The following is a 15,777-nucleotide window of genomic DNA, read 5'->3' on the forward strand; positions in this document are numbered from 1 at the left end:
TTCTTACAAAACAAATTGCTTTTTCTTTTTTTTTTTTACTCTATCACTAACCCTAAGTCCCGGTGGAAACACTCTCCCTCCAAAATCTAATGACTGGAGAAAGAAAAAGTAATTTCTACCTGAACTTAGGACTAGTAATAGTATTAAGAGTTTTTTGTTTGTTTTTTGGTTTTTTTTTTGTTTGTTTTTTTGCATTTCCTCAGTATTTACCCAGTAGTTGTTTTGAGCTTTTTTTTTTTTTTTTATGGACTAATTTTCTTTTTCTGCAGACAATTAATTAATTCTGTCACTAAAGAAATCGGTTTTTTTTTGGTGGGGGGGGAGAAATTCTTTCAAATACAATATAGGGAAGATCAATTTCTTATGATAGCCTTCAAGTCACATGTAAACAATTTCTGGTTGAGCCGTCCTCTTAAATAATTCAAATTCTACCCAATCTACACCATTAGCAATTACGAAACTACCACCTTATATTCATTAACCCTTATCTGTGAGTTGTCTTTAGGTCTTAATAAGTGGTGACTACCTTGTAAAAAAAGTATATTATATATATATATATATATATATATATATATATATATATATATATGTATATAAAAAATTAACGAAAACCGATCACCCATCTTATGATGCTCAACAAATTTGACCAATTTTTGTTTTGTTTTTTGTATATGAAGTATGAAGTATATCACTAAAATTTTGTTTATTTTTTTGTTTGTTTGTTTTATTATTTAATTCGCTATTTTAGAGTGGGGAATAGCTTTCCTATACAATTTAAATTTAAAATGATCACCCACATCTTGTTCATTACTAATTTTGGGAAAATTTATTAAATAAAAGACAGGAAGTGGTTCAAAGTTGTTTGCATAAAACTAAGTATATACTCGACCATCTAAAGCCAAACTAGTTAGCCCAAAGTAAAGAATAAATTTACATATACTAATTAATTATATAAAAAGAGGTCTGGATCAAAAAGAATAGTCATGCAAATAATAAGTACCTCAGTAGAAATTCCTAAAATAAAATTATACAAGTGATTAATAGGTAATTAAGTAGCATAATACATAAAGAAAGATATAGACATAATATATCCGATGCTATTATATTATTAGTATGAAACTTTGGTTAAAAATATTTTATAATAAATATATTCCATTAGTACAGTAAAGATATTGTTGTAAAAAAAAAAAAAAAATCTCTTATACTGACAACTTAATGAATAAAAACGGGTTGACTAAGTGGAGGCATATTAATTTATTTAGCAAGAATCCAACATTGATCGCCCCTTCGGGGCCCGTGGTGCAGTTGATAGAGACGTTGAATCTGTACAGTTCCAGATGAACATTGTCTGAAGATAGCGGTTTCAATCCCACCCAAAGCGTGCCAGAGGTTTACTTGGCCAAAAATGTGGTGAGACGGCAACAACTACGGATGGCAATGATGGCTGAAAATGCAGTTAGGAGATTCGAAGTTCCTATCCGTCGCGGTTACCACCTGACGAAGGCCAGAGGAATAGTTAGCCGAAACGTTGTGAATAAACAAACCAATAAATGATGAAAAACAACAACTAATAAAGATGAGAATAATAGTCCGAAATAAAAATAAATTAATATATATAATGCTCATCTCAAAAATGAATGCCCATCCCCAATAACTAGCTTATAATGGGCAACATGTATTTATTTAAATATAATTAAATTTTGAAATGTATATATATATTTTTTTTTTTTTGAACCCTGTAACCAATAGTACAATACTCAACAATTTAAGTTTATATGAATAATAAACAATATGATAGCTTTTCCCATAAACTTAAGACGGCTACTCCTAAATATGAAATACATTTAAAATGTAAGGATTTTGTTTCATACCTTCAACCTAAATAAACCCCTTGTAGATATAACCCCAATAAACATAGAATAGATAATAATTATTAGTTTAAAATAGAATAAAATTCCTTTATACAGAAATCTTTTTGTAAATTAAAGCTGGATAGAAAAATTCTATAATTTAAACCCATACGAAAATTAGGATATACATAGCTTTACTCTGAAAACAAAGATGGCAACGTAAATAACACAATGTTAATTCTTCCATCTGGTTCCTTTCCAACATTATATAGTCATGCTTATTTCTTTTTAAGGAAAATTTCTGGGTTATTTCTGATAAGCATATGCAAGGAAAAATTCAATATTAACATAAAAATATTGATTGCTTGATGTAAATAAAACGGGTCTGTAAAATGTGCCCAAGTTTTGATATGTTGAAAGAACTGATTGAGATAAATAAAATCTTTGATTTTGAAATATAGCTATAGTTTTTCATATATATATATATATATATATATATATATATATATATATATATATATATATATATAAACAAATGTTATGCAATATTCACAACTTTCACTTACATTTGGCATTTATAGGTATTTAATTTCCTTTACTTCTCAGGGCAATTGATGCTGGCTCAGAGGTAACGTCTTAGCAAATGGAATCAAAGGTGACTTTGTAGCTGGGTTCAAATCTCCCAACCAATAGTAATTGTCACTTCCTGCACTGATGATTGCAAAAGCATGAAACACTAGTGTCTGTAAATAATAAATATAATATTCATAAATATATATATACTAGCATGGGTGCCCGGCGTTGCTGGGTGTTTTGAGGTGTATGCTGAGCAAAAAAAAAAAAAAAAGGTCAATTTTTTTTTTTTAACTTTGACCCCTATTATGACCCCTTAAAATTTATTGTTTAGGGCTCAAATAAAGTTATTAAGTTAGATCCATGTCCAAGGAATCTATATCTAAAATTTCATGTGTTTAGACCCAAAATTGTAGGAGGAGTTTGATAGAGTTTTCAAAGGTCAAATCGTTGAACTTTGACCCCTTAATCGCCAAATTTTTTGTCCGAAAACCAATCACATAGATTTCCCCAAATCTCAGTACCCTGTATATCAAATTTCGAATCTGTAGGCTTAAAATTGACAGAGTTATTGTGTAGGGAAATGTACACAGATACACAGACAGACACTTTCACACACACATATATATATATTTATGTAATTAGTAAAAACCTAAAGAAAGTGCTGAATATTATTGCAGAACAAATATGTTTTATTTTTTTTATTACCGTTTTATCTGCTTGTTTCCGTTGCCGAATTGTATTAACGATCCAGTAACTTCATCAGACATTACAGAAATGATCATTATGATTGGACTTCTGATATCATTTTTCCAATCATAACGACCATTTCTGTAATGTCTAATGAAGTTACTGGATCATTAATACGATTCAGTAACCGAAACATGTGTAACTAAGCAGATAAAACAGTAATAAAAAAAAAACATATATGTGTGTGTATGTATACATACGTGTGTGTCTTTTTTGACAAGAGTAACAATTTGAGGAGGGGGATCATTTTTTTTGTTTAACGATCACTTTTTAAATTCATTTTTATTTCTATAATTTCAATACTTGCGATACCATTAGTTTTTTTTTGTTGTTTTTTGGACTAAACAATTTCCTTAAAGTAGTGAATTAATTACATAACATACAAACTTGTGTGTGATTTGGAAACGCTTGTCCTCTGGATGTATGCTCTCTGTTTGGCCATGCAGTTACCCCCACATCCAAGTACCACTAAAACACTACCCAAATGCTTTAACTTTCACATGCAACAAACTGGCATATAGAAGAGAAATTTCGAGAAAGATAATTGGAGCAAAATGAAAAGATTTGAGGAAATATTTCTTCATACCCAATAATAGAAAAAAATTATATGAATTATCAAATGCAACCTTACATTTATTGAAACAGTACACTTATTAACTAAATTGTTTAGCTCAAAAACATGTTTTCATAAATAGGTAGAAATTCATCATATACATAAGGAAAAATGAAGACTACACTATTTTTACTTGTGCAGTAAATAAACACTGCAATAATTTCAAGTTGTCAGCGTTCAGCACTAATAACTTTAAATGTATAATGTTTGCACAGGATCAAATGCAGGAATAAGAAAAATGGGCTCCTAATAAACTAGAAAATTAACCTGGTTTAACACTTCAACATATTACAGAAGACTGTCATTGTTTTATTAGTGCTAGCTATGATTCAAGAGACATTGAGCAAAGCAGAGTGTCACATATTAGAAAAATCTGTAAAAACAACAAATTAATTCACCAAATTTGATCAACAAAAAATAATTTGCCCCTAAACCGTATTTTCATTGCAGGCAGTTGCATTGATACAAACATTGTCCATATAAAATGAAAAAGGTTTTATTAAAATTGCTAAAAGTGACTAAGTTGAAAATATCAGGAAGTTCGTGAAAGTAAAAATACTGACTAAAAATATTAAGTTACAATTTGATGCCGTCCCAAATTTGTCAATAATAAATCTTTAAATGTGGAAAAAAATTGGAAACTAACTTTGATAAGAAAAAAAACAAAAATCAATGGTGAAAAAAATTGGAAACTAACTTTGACAAGAAAAAAAAACAAAAATCAATGGTGAAAAAAATTGGAAACTAACTTTGACAAGAAAAAAAACAAAAATCAATGGTGAAAAAAATTGGAAACTAACTTTGACAAGAAAAAAAACAAAAAAATCAATGGTGAAAAAAATTGGAAACTAACTTTGACAAGAAAAAAAAACAAAAATCAATGGTAAAAAAAATTGGAAACTAACTTTGACAAGAAAAAAAACAAAAAAATCAATGGTGAAAAAAATTGGAAACTAACTTTGACAAGAAAAAAAACAAAAAAATCAATGTGGAAAAAAATTGGAAACTAACTTTGACAAGAAAAAAAAACAAAAATCAATGGTGAAAAAAATTGGAAACTAACTTTGACAAGAAAAAAAACAAAAATCAATGGTGAAAAAAATTGGAAACTAACTTTGACAAGAAAAAAAACAAAAAAATCAATGTGGAAAAAAATTGGAAACTAACTTTGACAAGAAAAAAAACAAAAAATCAATGGTGAAAAAAATTGGAAACTCACTTTGACAAGAAAAAAAACAAAAAAATCAATGGTGAAAAAAATTGGAAACTAACTTTGACAAGAAAAAAAACAAAAAAATCAATGTGGAAAAAATTGGAAACTAACTTTGACAAGAAAAAAAACAAAAAAATCAATGTGGAAAAAAATTGGAAACTAACTTTGACAAGAAAAAAAAACAAAAAAATCAATGGTGAAAAAAATCAAATTTAAAGGCAAACTAATTGCTAACATTACACTTAAAAGACTTTGCTTATTACAAACATTTCTAATTTCAAACTCAAACAACCTCTTTAACATGGATTACAGATTTGAAGTAAAATTTCATCTCTTTACTGTAGAGGTCCCCAGATGCCAAAAAGCTTCTTTCCTCTTACCACTTGTCCTTATAATTCCCTCCTTGTCTCCAGTTTCTATACCAAGATGAAGAAATTTAAATGTAACAAATCCTCTTCTCCACCTGAAGTTGAAGTCCAATCTAAACCAGTTCAAAGTCCAATGTGCAAGTCCAATGTAAACCAATTCAAAGTCCAAGTCCAATGTGCAAGGGACAGGAAAGCGGTTCGATCAGTACACACACACAGACATGATGACACGCCACCAACACGATCCAATGTACACAATTACCAACCGGCTGTTCTTTCCTCTCGCCTTGCCTTCCAAAACGACCTGATTTATAGTTGTCGAAGACCAACTGATTTGCATATATGCACGAGATTTTGCGAGAGTTTCCCAGATCATACCATTACAAAACGCCGTCGGCGCCATCTTGGAATTCTTTTCTTATCCTAGCTTCGCAGCGATGACAAAGCACACACGCACACCTAGGTCGTTTGAACAGTAAGCCCTCATTTTCACAGCTTTTGCCACACTCCCCCCCCCCCGGATATCATTATCACAGAGAGGGCAGGGAGGCGGCGACCTCCTTCTTCGGGTGCTTCTACGGAGGGGCAGACAAGGAGCCTCATCTTCAGTTGAGCTCCCGTCTGCGGTCTGGGGATCAGTGAACCAGAGGCTGCTAATTTCAGTGCTGTCGTCGTCCGATGAAGCCGGCGTATACCAGAATGATGGTTCACTGGTTGTGGAACTCGTTTCACTTTCGTCACCGAGTGGTGGCTGCGCCTGTGATGCCGATCGCAGGTCCCTGACGTGTCGGGGCACCCCATCAATCCGCATGGCTTGCAGGCTGATCACCTCGGTAACATGCCCGGTTACATAGCACGTGGTGCATCTGCCACGGGGGTTCTTAACCCAAACGACGTCTCCCACTTTGATACTATCTTGTGTCGCCTCTGGCTCGGGTAGAGGGCTGGCCTCTAACCCTTTCACCCTGACATGGTACCGGTGCAGCGCCTCAGCCGGCACGGTAGAGAGCAAGATATCGTCCTTAGGGGTGACGTTGTACCAATATAGCGCTTCAGGCACTGTACACCTCTTCCTAGCTGCAATGGTCTTGATGGCCCGGTGGTTCCGTTCCACGATCCCGTTCCCGCTAGGCACATGGGCGCACCGAAATCGTAGTCGCACATCCCAGCCGTCTGTGAACTGCCCGCTAGCAAAAGCAGTGCCGTTGTCGGTCAGTATTTCGAAAGGAGGGCCACGCTCAAGGAAGACACTTTCCAGTTCCCGGACAACGGCGGCCACGTCCTATCGGCGAAGTGGCCGCCACAACGCAAACCTAGATGGTCCACAGTCAATCATCGTCAAAAAATCCCCGCTGTTGTGGTGGGTCACGTCCACCGCGAGCCTGTCCCAATTGTTCTTTACGCTCAGTTTTCCCTTCTTCCACCGGGCAGGCGCCGGATCGATCGACTTGCAGGTTTCACAACTCCTCACCACTGATTCTACTTCTTTCCTTGACACACAGGGGTCGACCAGTCTAGCGAAATAGAGAGTTCGGTTTACACCGGGGTGCCCACTCTGGCAATGGACGTCAGCAACATGGTCTGGTTTGAATCGACACCCCACCGCGGCGCAGTTCACAGATGTCGGTTCTTCCATTTCTTTCGGCAGGTCCAGCCAACGGCGCGGCACTCTGGTCAGCCGATCCGCGCGATTCTGACAGGACTGTACTAGCATCACATCCATGACCAGGTTGTATTCCTCGATGGTTTCGGTTAGGGTAGCAAGCCGCCTCCGTATGAGCATTTCGACTGATGCCTTCGTCGCCCTCATTTTCACAGCTTTTGCCACACCACCCTGCTCCCTCTTTCTTACAGAAAAGACATAGCAAGTCTATCTTAGCTATATCATTATTTTAATGGCAGGTGTTCAACTGAGCTTCTATCTATAGTCTCCTCATGTAGAATATTCACAACACACTTGTCTAGCTACAACAACTACCAACAATTCCCAATATTATTTCTCTGTGTCTAAAACTAAATATAGATTCCACGAGTAAAGTGTCTTACTTAGAGCTATCCATCTGTGGAAAATACTACCACAAGGTTGCTTCCCAGCTAACTATAACAGTCATTTTCAAGTCTAATGTAAACAAGTTCCTATTGAGCCATTCTTTTAAATAAACAAACACTACCCAAGTTTCACCAGTCACCTGGCACTTAACCCGTATCCTTATGTGGCTTTCAGGCTTTGATAAACAGTGACCCTTTCTCCTCCTCCAGCATCTTGTTGAATACTTCCTCTTAGTATTCCCCTTATAAATCCGACCTTTAAGCACAATATCTCTTACATCAATATGGCTGGTTTTTGTACATAAATTGAGCACCTACATGTTGACGCTCCTCCAACAAAAATTCGGCAAATGTGTATTTCAGCGGCGTAAATTCAAGTTTTACACTAGTGGTGGCCATAAAGTTGGTGATCATTATACTTTAAATTATTATAGAAAAGTGATACCCCACTTTCTTTAAACTAATATTTCTTCATATCTTGGAAACTACTCGTTTGCTGGAATTTTAAACGTTATTTTCTTATGTCTTAATTTTCCAAGTTTTTTTTCTATAGTGTCTGCCCCTTTCTGGTCTTATATTCCCAACATTCCCAATAGGTGTCGCTAGCAGTGTATCATTCAAAAACAAGATGGCGTGAAGTTTTTCTTCGATAAAATGTCTCATAATACTTGATTTTCTTAAATTAAAAAAAACTACTTGATCTATTTATGTGATTTTTGGAATATGACATTTTCATGCAGTGACAAGTACGTACATTATAAAAGATTTTTTTCAGATTTTTTATAGTAAAAAAGATTACTTGTGGACCATTTATTGCGCCCAAAATTGAATTTAGGAAAACTCGTCCCCTTTTACTAGATAGGAAAACTGATCCCTTATTGAATAAATATCGATTGAAAACACATTTTATGACCGTTCTTGAAGAAGATATTGTCTTTAAAAGATCTCATTCCATACTTGTTTACTGTTGTTTTAAAAAAAATAAATTAATTCTCCTAAGTTTTCGTTTTCTACCTAGCTTTGAAAGTTTTTGGTCTTTCAACTTATTTTAAAGAGTTTATTTAGTTAAAAAAAAAAAAAAAAAAGTAATGTCGAGTGTTACTTATGAACAAAAAATGTCCGACATAAGAGGATCACGTCTTAAAAGGATAATTACTCAAAAATAGAAAATTAAAGAAAATATTACGGTAGATATAGTTTTAAAACGACCCCCCCCCAAAAAAAAAGAAAGTAAAATTTGTATATTTTTAGGTAATAATGCACATCCCATAATATTTTTTTTAATATTTTTACATGTTTATTGTTTTAAAAAAAATTAAATTGATTTTTCTAAGTTTTCGTTTTCTACTTAGCTTTGTAAGTTTTTGGTGTTTAAACTTATTTTAAAGAGTTTATTTAGTTAAAAAGAAATAACAAGTAATGTCGCACTCGACATTACTTGGTAAATAATTTTTAACAAAAAATGTCCGAAAATTAAAGAAAACACTGAGGTAGAGACAGTTTTAAAACGAGCCTCCCCCACCTCCAAAAGAAAATAAATTTGTATATTTTTAAGTAACTGCACAACTTGTTTAAAAGTCATTTCGGGGGCACTTGTGGGGTTTGTATTACTGTACACATAGATTCGAAAAAGTTGTCAAAAAACAAATATAGAACAAATAAATGTTATCAAAGGCAAGATAAGTTACTTTTCTACCTATCTGGATATATTTTTTGTGTTTTTATTCAGTGTAACATGTTTATTCAGCTCGAAAAACATGCAGTGTTTACCGATGTATTGGAAAATTCAAAATGGCAGCCGACTCTCTCTCGGAGAGGGTACGTTTGGGAAAAGGTATTATAAATAATAAACTAGACAAAATACTGTTAGAAATTCGCTCAATATATGTTACCGTGACATAAGTTGACATGTATTCGGTTGTTTTCTAACAGTATTTGGCTAGTTTATTATTTATAATACCTTTTCCCAAACGTACCCTCTCCGAGAGAGAGTCGGCTGCCATTTTGAATTTTCCAATACATCGGTAAACACTGCATGTTTTTCGAGCTGAATAAACATGTTACACTGAATAAAAACACAAAAAAATATATCCAGTTAGGTAGAAAAGTAACTTATCTTGCCTTTGATAACATTTATTTGTTCTATATTTGTTTTTTGACAACTTTTTCGAATCTATGTGTACAGTAATACAAACCCCCGTTATTATTTCAGCGCGGGACCAAAATTACATAAGACCGTGTTTTCTTTTTTGTTGTTTTCCGGGTACGAGTTTTCCGGAGACGAGTTTTCCCGGGGACGAGTTTTCCGGACACCCCCATAATTGTATGGGAATCAGTTAGTTACAACTTTTCAGAAAGTTTTATAAAATCCAAAGCATCAATTTTTTTTTTAATAAGCACAATAGTGTCAATTTTAGTCATTTTAACTCGAAAGGTACCCCTTGGGGGGGGGGCGTTTTGCTACTTTTTTACTTATATCATGTTTAATGTTTGTGCAAAATTTCAAAAAATTCTATTGAGAAAAGTGCAGACAGACGAACGGACAAGGGTGAATTCACAGGTCCAGTTCCACCCTCCTTTTGTCGGGGGACCAACAAACCAAAATAAAACCATACAATCAAACACGTGAATAATATCAGCACATTTTTCATTAAATAGATTTTCCTTTGGGGGGGGGGAGAAGTAATAATTGATTTACACGTCTATTTACCGATAGCTTACCAGGAAGTGGGGACTCAAATGTATACAGGAAAGTGATCCTCTACCCTAAAATCTAAATAAGAATTATTCTTTTTTTTTTTTTTTTTGGCGGATAGTTTTCCACGCTGCTTAACATGGAATGGCTCAAATAAAAAAAAAAAAATTAAAAAATTTAAAAAAATAAAAATCCAATTTTATTTTGAGGAAGGGAATGCGACGGGTGTGATGATAAAGTTTACCAAAATCAGTAACAAAAAAGAAAAAAGCTATCTAACGGTAGAATAATGGTAGAAATTTTTTCTAGTACGAGAGTTAAATTCAAGCGGTGAATCGTGACTCATCGTTCTTTTTGTTCCTTTAGAAATTTTGGTCAAGAAAGAGTAAGAAGAGTGTTTCTTGTTATTGGGATACAGTCTACTGCTGCGTGCTGCGCTGCACTCTTACTATTTAGAAATTAGTTTTCCTTCCCAGAAAAAAAAGGTGAGGAAATCAGACGACAGTATTTGTTGTACTTATTTACAATGCCTCCCCACAGGACAGAGTTAGACACCAGGGTCGTTTTCTAACGTGAAGAAAAGATACAAAAATAAAAATTGCTTCAGTCCTGAAGGATTTCTCCTCCACTGAAAGAGAACGAGAAAAATTAGATGAAATAAGTTGTCCCCCTCCCGATAAATAAATAGTAACAGAAAATGGCAGGTCGTTTAAATAATTTCAACCAATCAAAACACCGAATGCAGGGAAAAAAAACCGCTTATGTTTACTAATCAAATTAATTAACAACTGTTATTCATTAATATGTTGATGAATAATAATCTTTTCAAATATATTTACATTAGAAAATCATTTTAGAAATAATATTTTTTTACCGTCTTTGATAAAGGAAACAATTTAAGGAAGCTAAAACGTTGACCTCATTTGACATAAAAACAAAAAAGCCGGGCAATCGGGCATTGTCAATATGGCCGTTAAATGCAGAGATGTATATATTAATGATTTAATTTAGTAATCAGAGCTTTATTAATTATTTGTTATATAAATTAACATGTTCTTTGTCTCTGTTAATATTTCATATTAATTCATCAAGGTTCGTTAATATTAAAATGATTCAATTGATTTTTATATTGACAAAAGTAACAACACTAACGCACACCGGTTTTATGAATGAATGCACGAATTAAACTTTTATTCACCTTTTTAAGATCAAGTTATTATTTTACATAAAAACTAAAAATAGGCAACAAAATATATCCATTGGATTTTTTTTCGGTAAATTTTCAGATTAGGTCCACCTCAACAATTTTCTTTTAAATGACGACTTTTAACGGTTTTCGACTATGCTGAATACGAAAATCGCATTGAAATTTTGCAGAAAAAAGTAGTTATCGAAATATAAAAAGTTGTATTATGCATTGTATTCTTTGGCGGCCATTTTACGCGCGTGCGGGCGCCATAAACAAATCTACTCATGTCTGACATTGCACGCGCGTAAAAAAAACATGGCCGCCAAAAAATACAATGCATAATACAACTTTTTATATCTCGATAACTAATTATTTCTGCAAAATTTCAATGCAATTTTCGTAGTCAGCATAGTCGAAAACCTATTAAAGTTGTCATTTAAAAGAAAATTGTGGAGGTGGACCTAATCTAAAAAAATACCCAAACTGTTTTATTAAAATTATATTTTCTTACGCAAACTTTTCAAATGTTTTTACAATTATATTTTGATAAATTTTTATACAATAAATGTTTTGGGTTTTCAAATGGCGCTCGCTCGCCTAGGTGTATCAGAATTTTTGGGGAATTTTCGACACCCCTAACACGAAACTGAATAAAATATAAAAAAATTCGTAATTTCTTTTAAAAGTGGTTGTTTATTTTACTTCCAAAATAAACTATTAAAGTCGTTTCAAAAATAATAGAAATATTTTTTTATTAAAAAAAAAAAAAAAAAAAAAACAGTGTTTACAAAGTGCCGGCGCGCCTTCATGCAGCCATTTTTTACGTAATGAAATCAATTGAATTTTACGAGTTAATTTTTTTTCAATTTTTAAACTTTAAAAATCTATCAAAATTTTTCTATTAGTTCAATTTTTACGATATTTTCAGGGTCAACGTGAAATTTTATGCTCTTTCCAATAAACCGAATATAATATTTTAGATATAAGTTTTTGGGTTTTTTTTTTTATTCAACCCAATTTAAACAGTTTCGCCCAGTTTAAACAATTTCACTTTAAGTAAATGGAAATTAGGATGATAAAAAAGGAACAGCAGTCGTCTTACACCGGTTAAAGAATGCCATTGATTGGATAGAGAAATTATGACGTCATTTTATAAATAAAATGGATTGACACTTTTTATTAATACAGGATTTTTTTTAAACAATTTTTTAAGCGTAATTTTAATGAATTAGAAATGATAAGAAACGATACTGAAATTGACTATTAGAAAACAGATTTTTTCTTTTAATAAATGATTGTTTTAGAAATAAATAAATACACGGATGATAAAAAAAAAAAAAAAAAAAAAAAGATCTATGAGATAAATACGAAGAAAGTGAAAAAAAACTTTTTTGCGTATTTCATTAAAAGAAAACTGTTTACGCAGGGTCCGCGTATCCCGTGAAGTACTTTTTTTTTTTTTTATCTAGTATAAAACAGATTTTATTATTATTTTTTTTTTTTAATGAGATAAATACAAAGAAAGTAAAAAAAAAAAAAAAAAAAAAAAAAAAAACTTTTACGCATTTCAGGGAGCAACCATTAAAAGAAAACTGTTTACGCACGTTACCCGTGAAGTACTTTTTTTTTTATTTAGTATAAAACAGATTTTTTTTACCAACCAAACAAAGATAATTAGAACTGATATTGTTCTCTGATACATATTATTGTACGCGGAAATATTCTTTTACAATACTTTCAATTCTTAAATTCTATCTTAACTTAAAAAATTCTTTTAACTGGAGAGCTAATTAGTCCACAAATTCCAAAAATTCATCATGACAAGTTTCAAGAAAAAATACACGATTAAACCCGGTTCTACAACTTCCAACGTAGACCCCTACTACCATATCTCCTTCTCCAACATCAGAGGGTCTACGTTCTAACCTTCCAGAGGTTGAAACCCAATTACAGGAGACTAAACTAGACCTTTTATTTTTAAGTGAAACTGACATTGGACAGGCTATTTCCCTAGAAGAGTTCGCAATTAAAGGATACTCTAACTTAACTTCTAAATCTGACCCCCAAGATCGCCATGGGCATGAAATATGTGCCTATATTAGGGATAACTTTCCATGTGGTAGGGACATCTCCAGGGAAGATCCTAACTTACCCTATATGTGCTTCCGGGTTGCTTTAGCTCACACTACGGCATTTATATTTACTCTCTATCGTCCCCATAACAGCGGAGTTACTATCTTTCAAAGCATATCTGAGAAAATTGACCAAGTCCTATCTGCTTATCCTTCAGCTAACATTCACGTATGTGGTGACTTCAATGTTCACAGCGTCGAATGGTTGACCCACTCTAACAAGACCGATGATGAGGGGAGGTTCTGTCATGATTTCTCCATTGCCTATGACCTCACTCAGATTGTTCAGGAACCCACTCGTGTGCCCGACAATGATGGCCAGTATGCGAGCCTACTAGACCTTTTTCTCACAACTTGCCCTGAACTATGTTCAGTTTCTGTTCTGTCGCCTCTTGGATCTTCCGACCACTCTGTTGTATCAATTAAGATAAAAATGAAATGTAATAAGTCCCCAGACATACCTCTCCATCGTACAGTATATCGATACACTAAGGCTGACTGGGATAGCTTCCGTACATTTATATCTGATCTACCTCTGCATTCCATGTTTAAAAAGGATGTGTCCTCTATAGTGTTAGACCTGACGGAATGGTTAATTGTAGGTATTAACCGTTTCATACCCTCGAAAAAGTTTCAGCAAAAACCTAACAGCCAGCCATGGTTCTCTCCAGAATGTGCTGCTGCCATTGCGCACAGAAATCACTTTTTCCACTGCTTCAAACGTAATAGATGTATGAAAACTAAAGCCGCTTTCAGGACTGCCAGCAACCATTGTAAGAAAGTAATAAAGAATGCAAGAGAGTTGTATGCTCAATCTGTTAAGTCCAAAGTAGCTGAGCAGCGGCTTGGTTCCCACCAGTTTTCGCAAATAGCAAACAGAATCCTGAACAGAAGCGTGTGCTCCATCCCAACTATTATCAATGGACCTGAGGTAATCTCGTCAGCATCAGACAAAGCCAAACTCTTTGTCAAGAACTTTGCAGCTAATTCTACCCTTTGCGATCAAGGCTGCCAACCCCCAATATTTCCTCCTGTATCAGAAAACACGCTATGTGATATACGTATATCTGTACGTGATGTTGCCAAGCTAATCAAAAACCTTGATTCCAGTAAAGCAACTGGCCCTGACGGTATTCCAATTATAGTACTCAAAAAACTTCAACCTGAACTAGCGCCCATACTTACAAAACTGTTTAAACGTTGTCTTAAGGAGAATAGTTTCCCATCTCCCTGGAAAATTTCATCAGTATGCCCTGTATTTAAGAATTCAGGTGATCGCTCATCCCCCTCTCAGTACAGGCCAATAAGTCTCCTGAGTAAGTTGCTGGAATCTGTATTAAATACAGAAGTAATCAACCATCTCAACAAAAATAACCTTCTTAGTGACACTCAATATGGTTTCCGTTCTGCTAGATCTACAGCAGATGTGCTTAGTTATATCTCATAGGATTAGCAAATCTCTCGACGGAGGCAACCTTTCTAGGGCAATTGCTCTTGACATATCTAAGGCCTTTGATAGGGTATGGCATAAAGGTTTACTTCATAAGATCTCTAGCTATGGTATAGCTGGAAAAGTCTTCTCATTTATTAAATCATTTCTTTCTGATAGGTTCATAAGAGTAGTAGTTGAGCGGCAAAAATCAGAAGCTCACAGTATTAATGCCAGTGTCCCTCAGGGATCCATCCTGGGCCCAACTCTTTTCCTGATCTATATTAATGATCTTCCAAATCACATCCTTACATCATTTGTAGACATCTATGCTGACGACACTACCATTTATGGTAGCACATCTAAGACAGTAAACGACCACGTTCTCTCCAATTCTCTCTCCTCTGAGCACGTAGTACAATGGGGTAAGGAGTGGCTGGTTACTTTTAATGCATCTAAAACCAAGCTTCTCTCTACATCATCAACATTCTGATCCACATCTGGCATCAATTGAAATGAATGGTTCTTGTCTTCAGGAGGTCTCAAGTTTTGACAAGCTTCTTGGCTTGACCATTACTCCTGATCTTAAATGGAACACGTACATCAAATCTGTTGCCAAGGCCGCTGGAAAAATGGTGGGATCTTTCTATCGATCCGGTAGATATCTCACTGCTGATGCTATTCTCTATCTATATAAGAGCCAGGTACGTCCAAGGATGGAATATTGTTGCCACATCTGGGCAGGAGCTGCTAGAAAGGACTTGGCCTGCCTTGATAGAGTTCAAAATAGACTTCGTAGCCTCATAGGAGATGTCCTTTTCTCTTCCTTGCAACCTCTATCTCACAGAAGAGATGTTGCGAGTTTGTCTCTGATGTATCGTTATTTTCATGGAAAGTGTTCGACTGAGCTTCAATC

The 15,777-nt window shown here is 34.1% G+C and overlaps 2 protein-coding genes across 3 annotated transcripts in view; both read right to left on the reverse strand.

Moving 5' to 3' along the window:
• The window catches only part of LOC145242871 (uncharacterized), a 22,588-nt gene extending 15,411 nt beyond the window's left edge, over positions 1-7,177 (reverse strand). Inside the window, exons 1-2 of the mRNA XM_080105984.1 lie at positions 6,770-7,177; positions 5,947-6,649 (exon numbers count right to left, since the gene is read on the reverse strand). Coding sequence (XP_079962110.1) covers positions 5,947-6,649; positions 6,770-7,177 — 1,111 coding nt within the window. The remainder of the gene's footprint in view (positions 1-5,946; positions 6,650-6,769) is intronic.
• LOC145242604 (uncharacterized) overlaps positions 1-15,777 on the reverse strand; it is a 66,242-nt gene that overhangs the window by 21,051 nt on the left and 29,414 nt on the right. The window contains exon 3 of one of the 2 annotated variants that reach the window (XM_080105715.1): positions 2,417-2,593. The exons of the other annotated variant lie outside the window; for it this stretch is intronic. The gene's annotated coding sequence lies outside the window, so the exon portion shown is untranslated. The remainder of the gene's footprint in view (positions 1-2,416; positions 2,594-15,777) is intronic. 2 annotated transcript variants of the gene reach the window in all.

Source organism: Euprymna scolopes, chromosome 21 (assembly GCF_053919585.1).
Source record: "Euprymna scolopes isolate OS-2025 chromosome 21, ASM5391958v1, whole genome shotgun sequence".
Classification (NCBI taxonomy): domain Eukaryota; kingdom Metazoa; phylum Mollusca; class Cephalopoda; order Sepiida; family Sepiolidae; genus Euprymna; species Euprymna scolopes.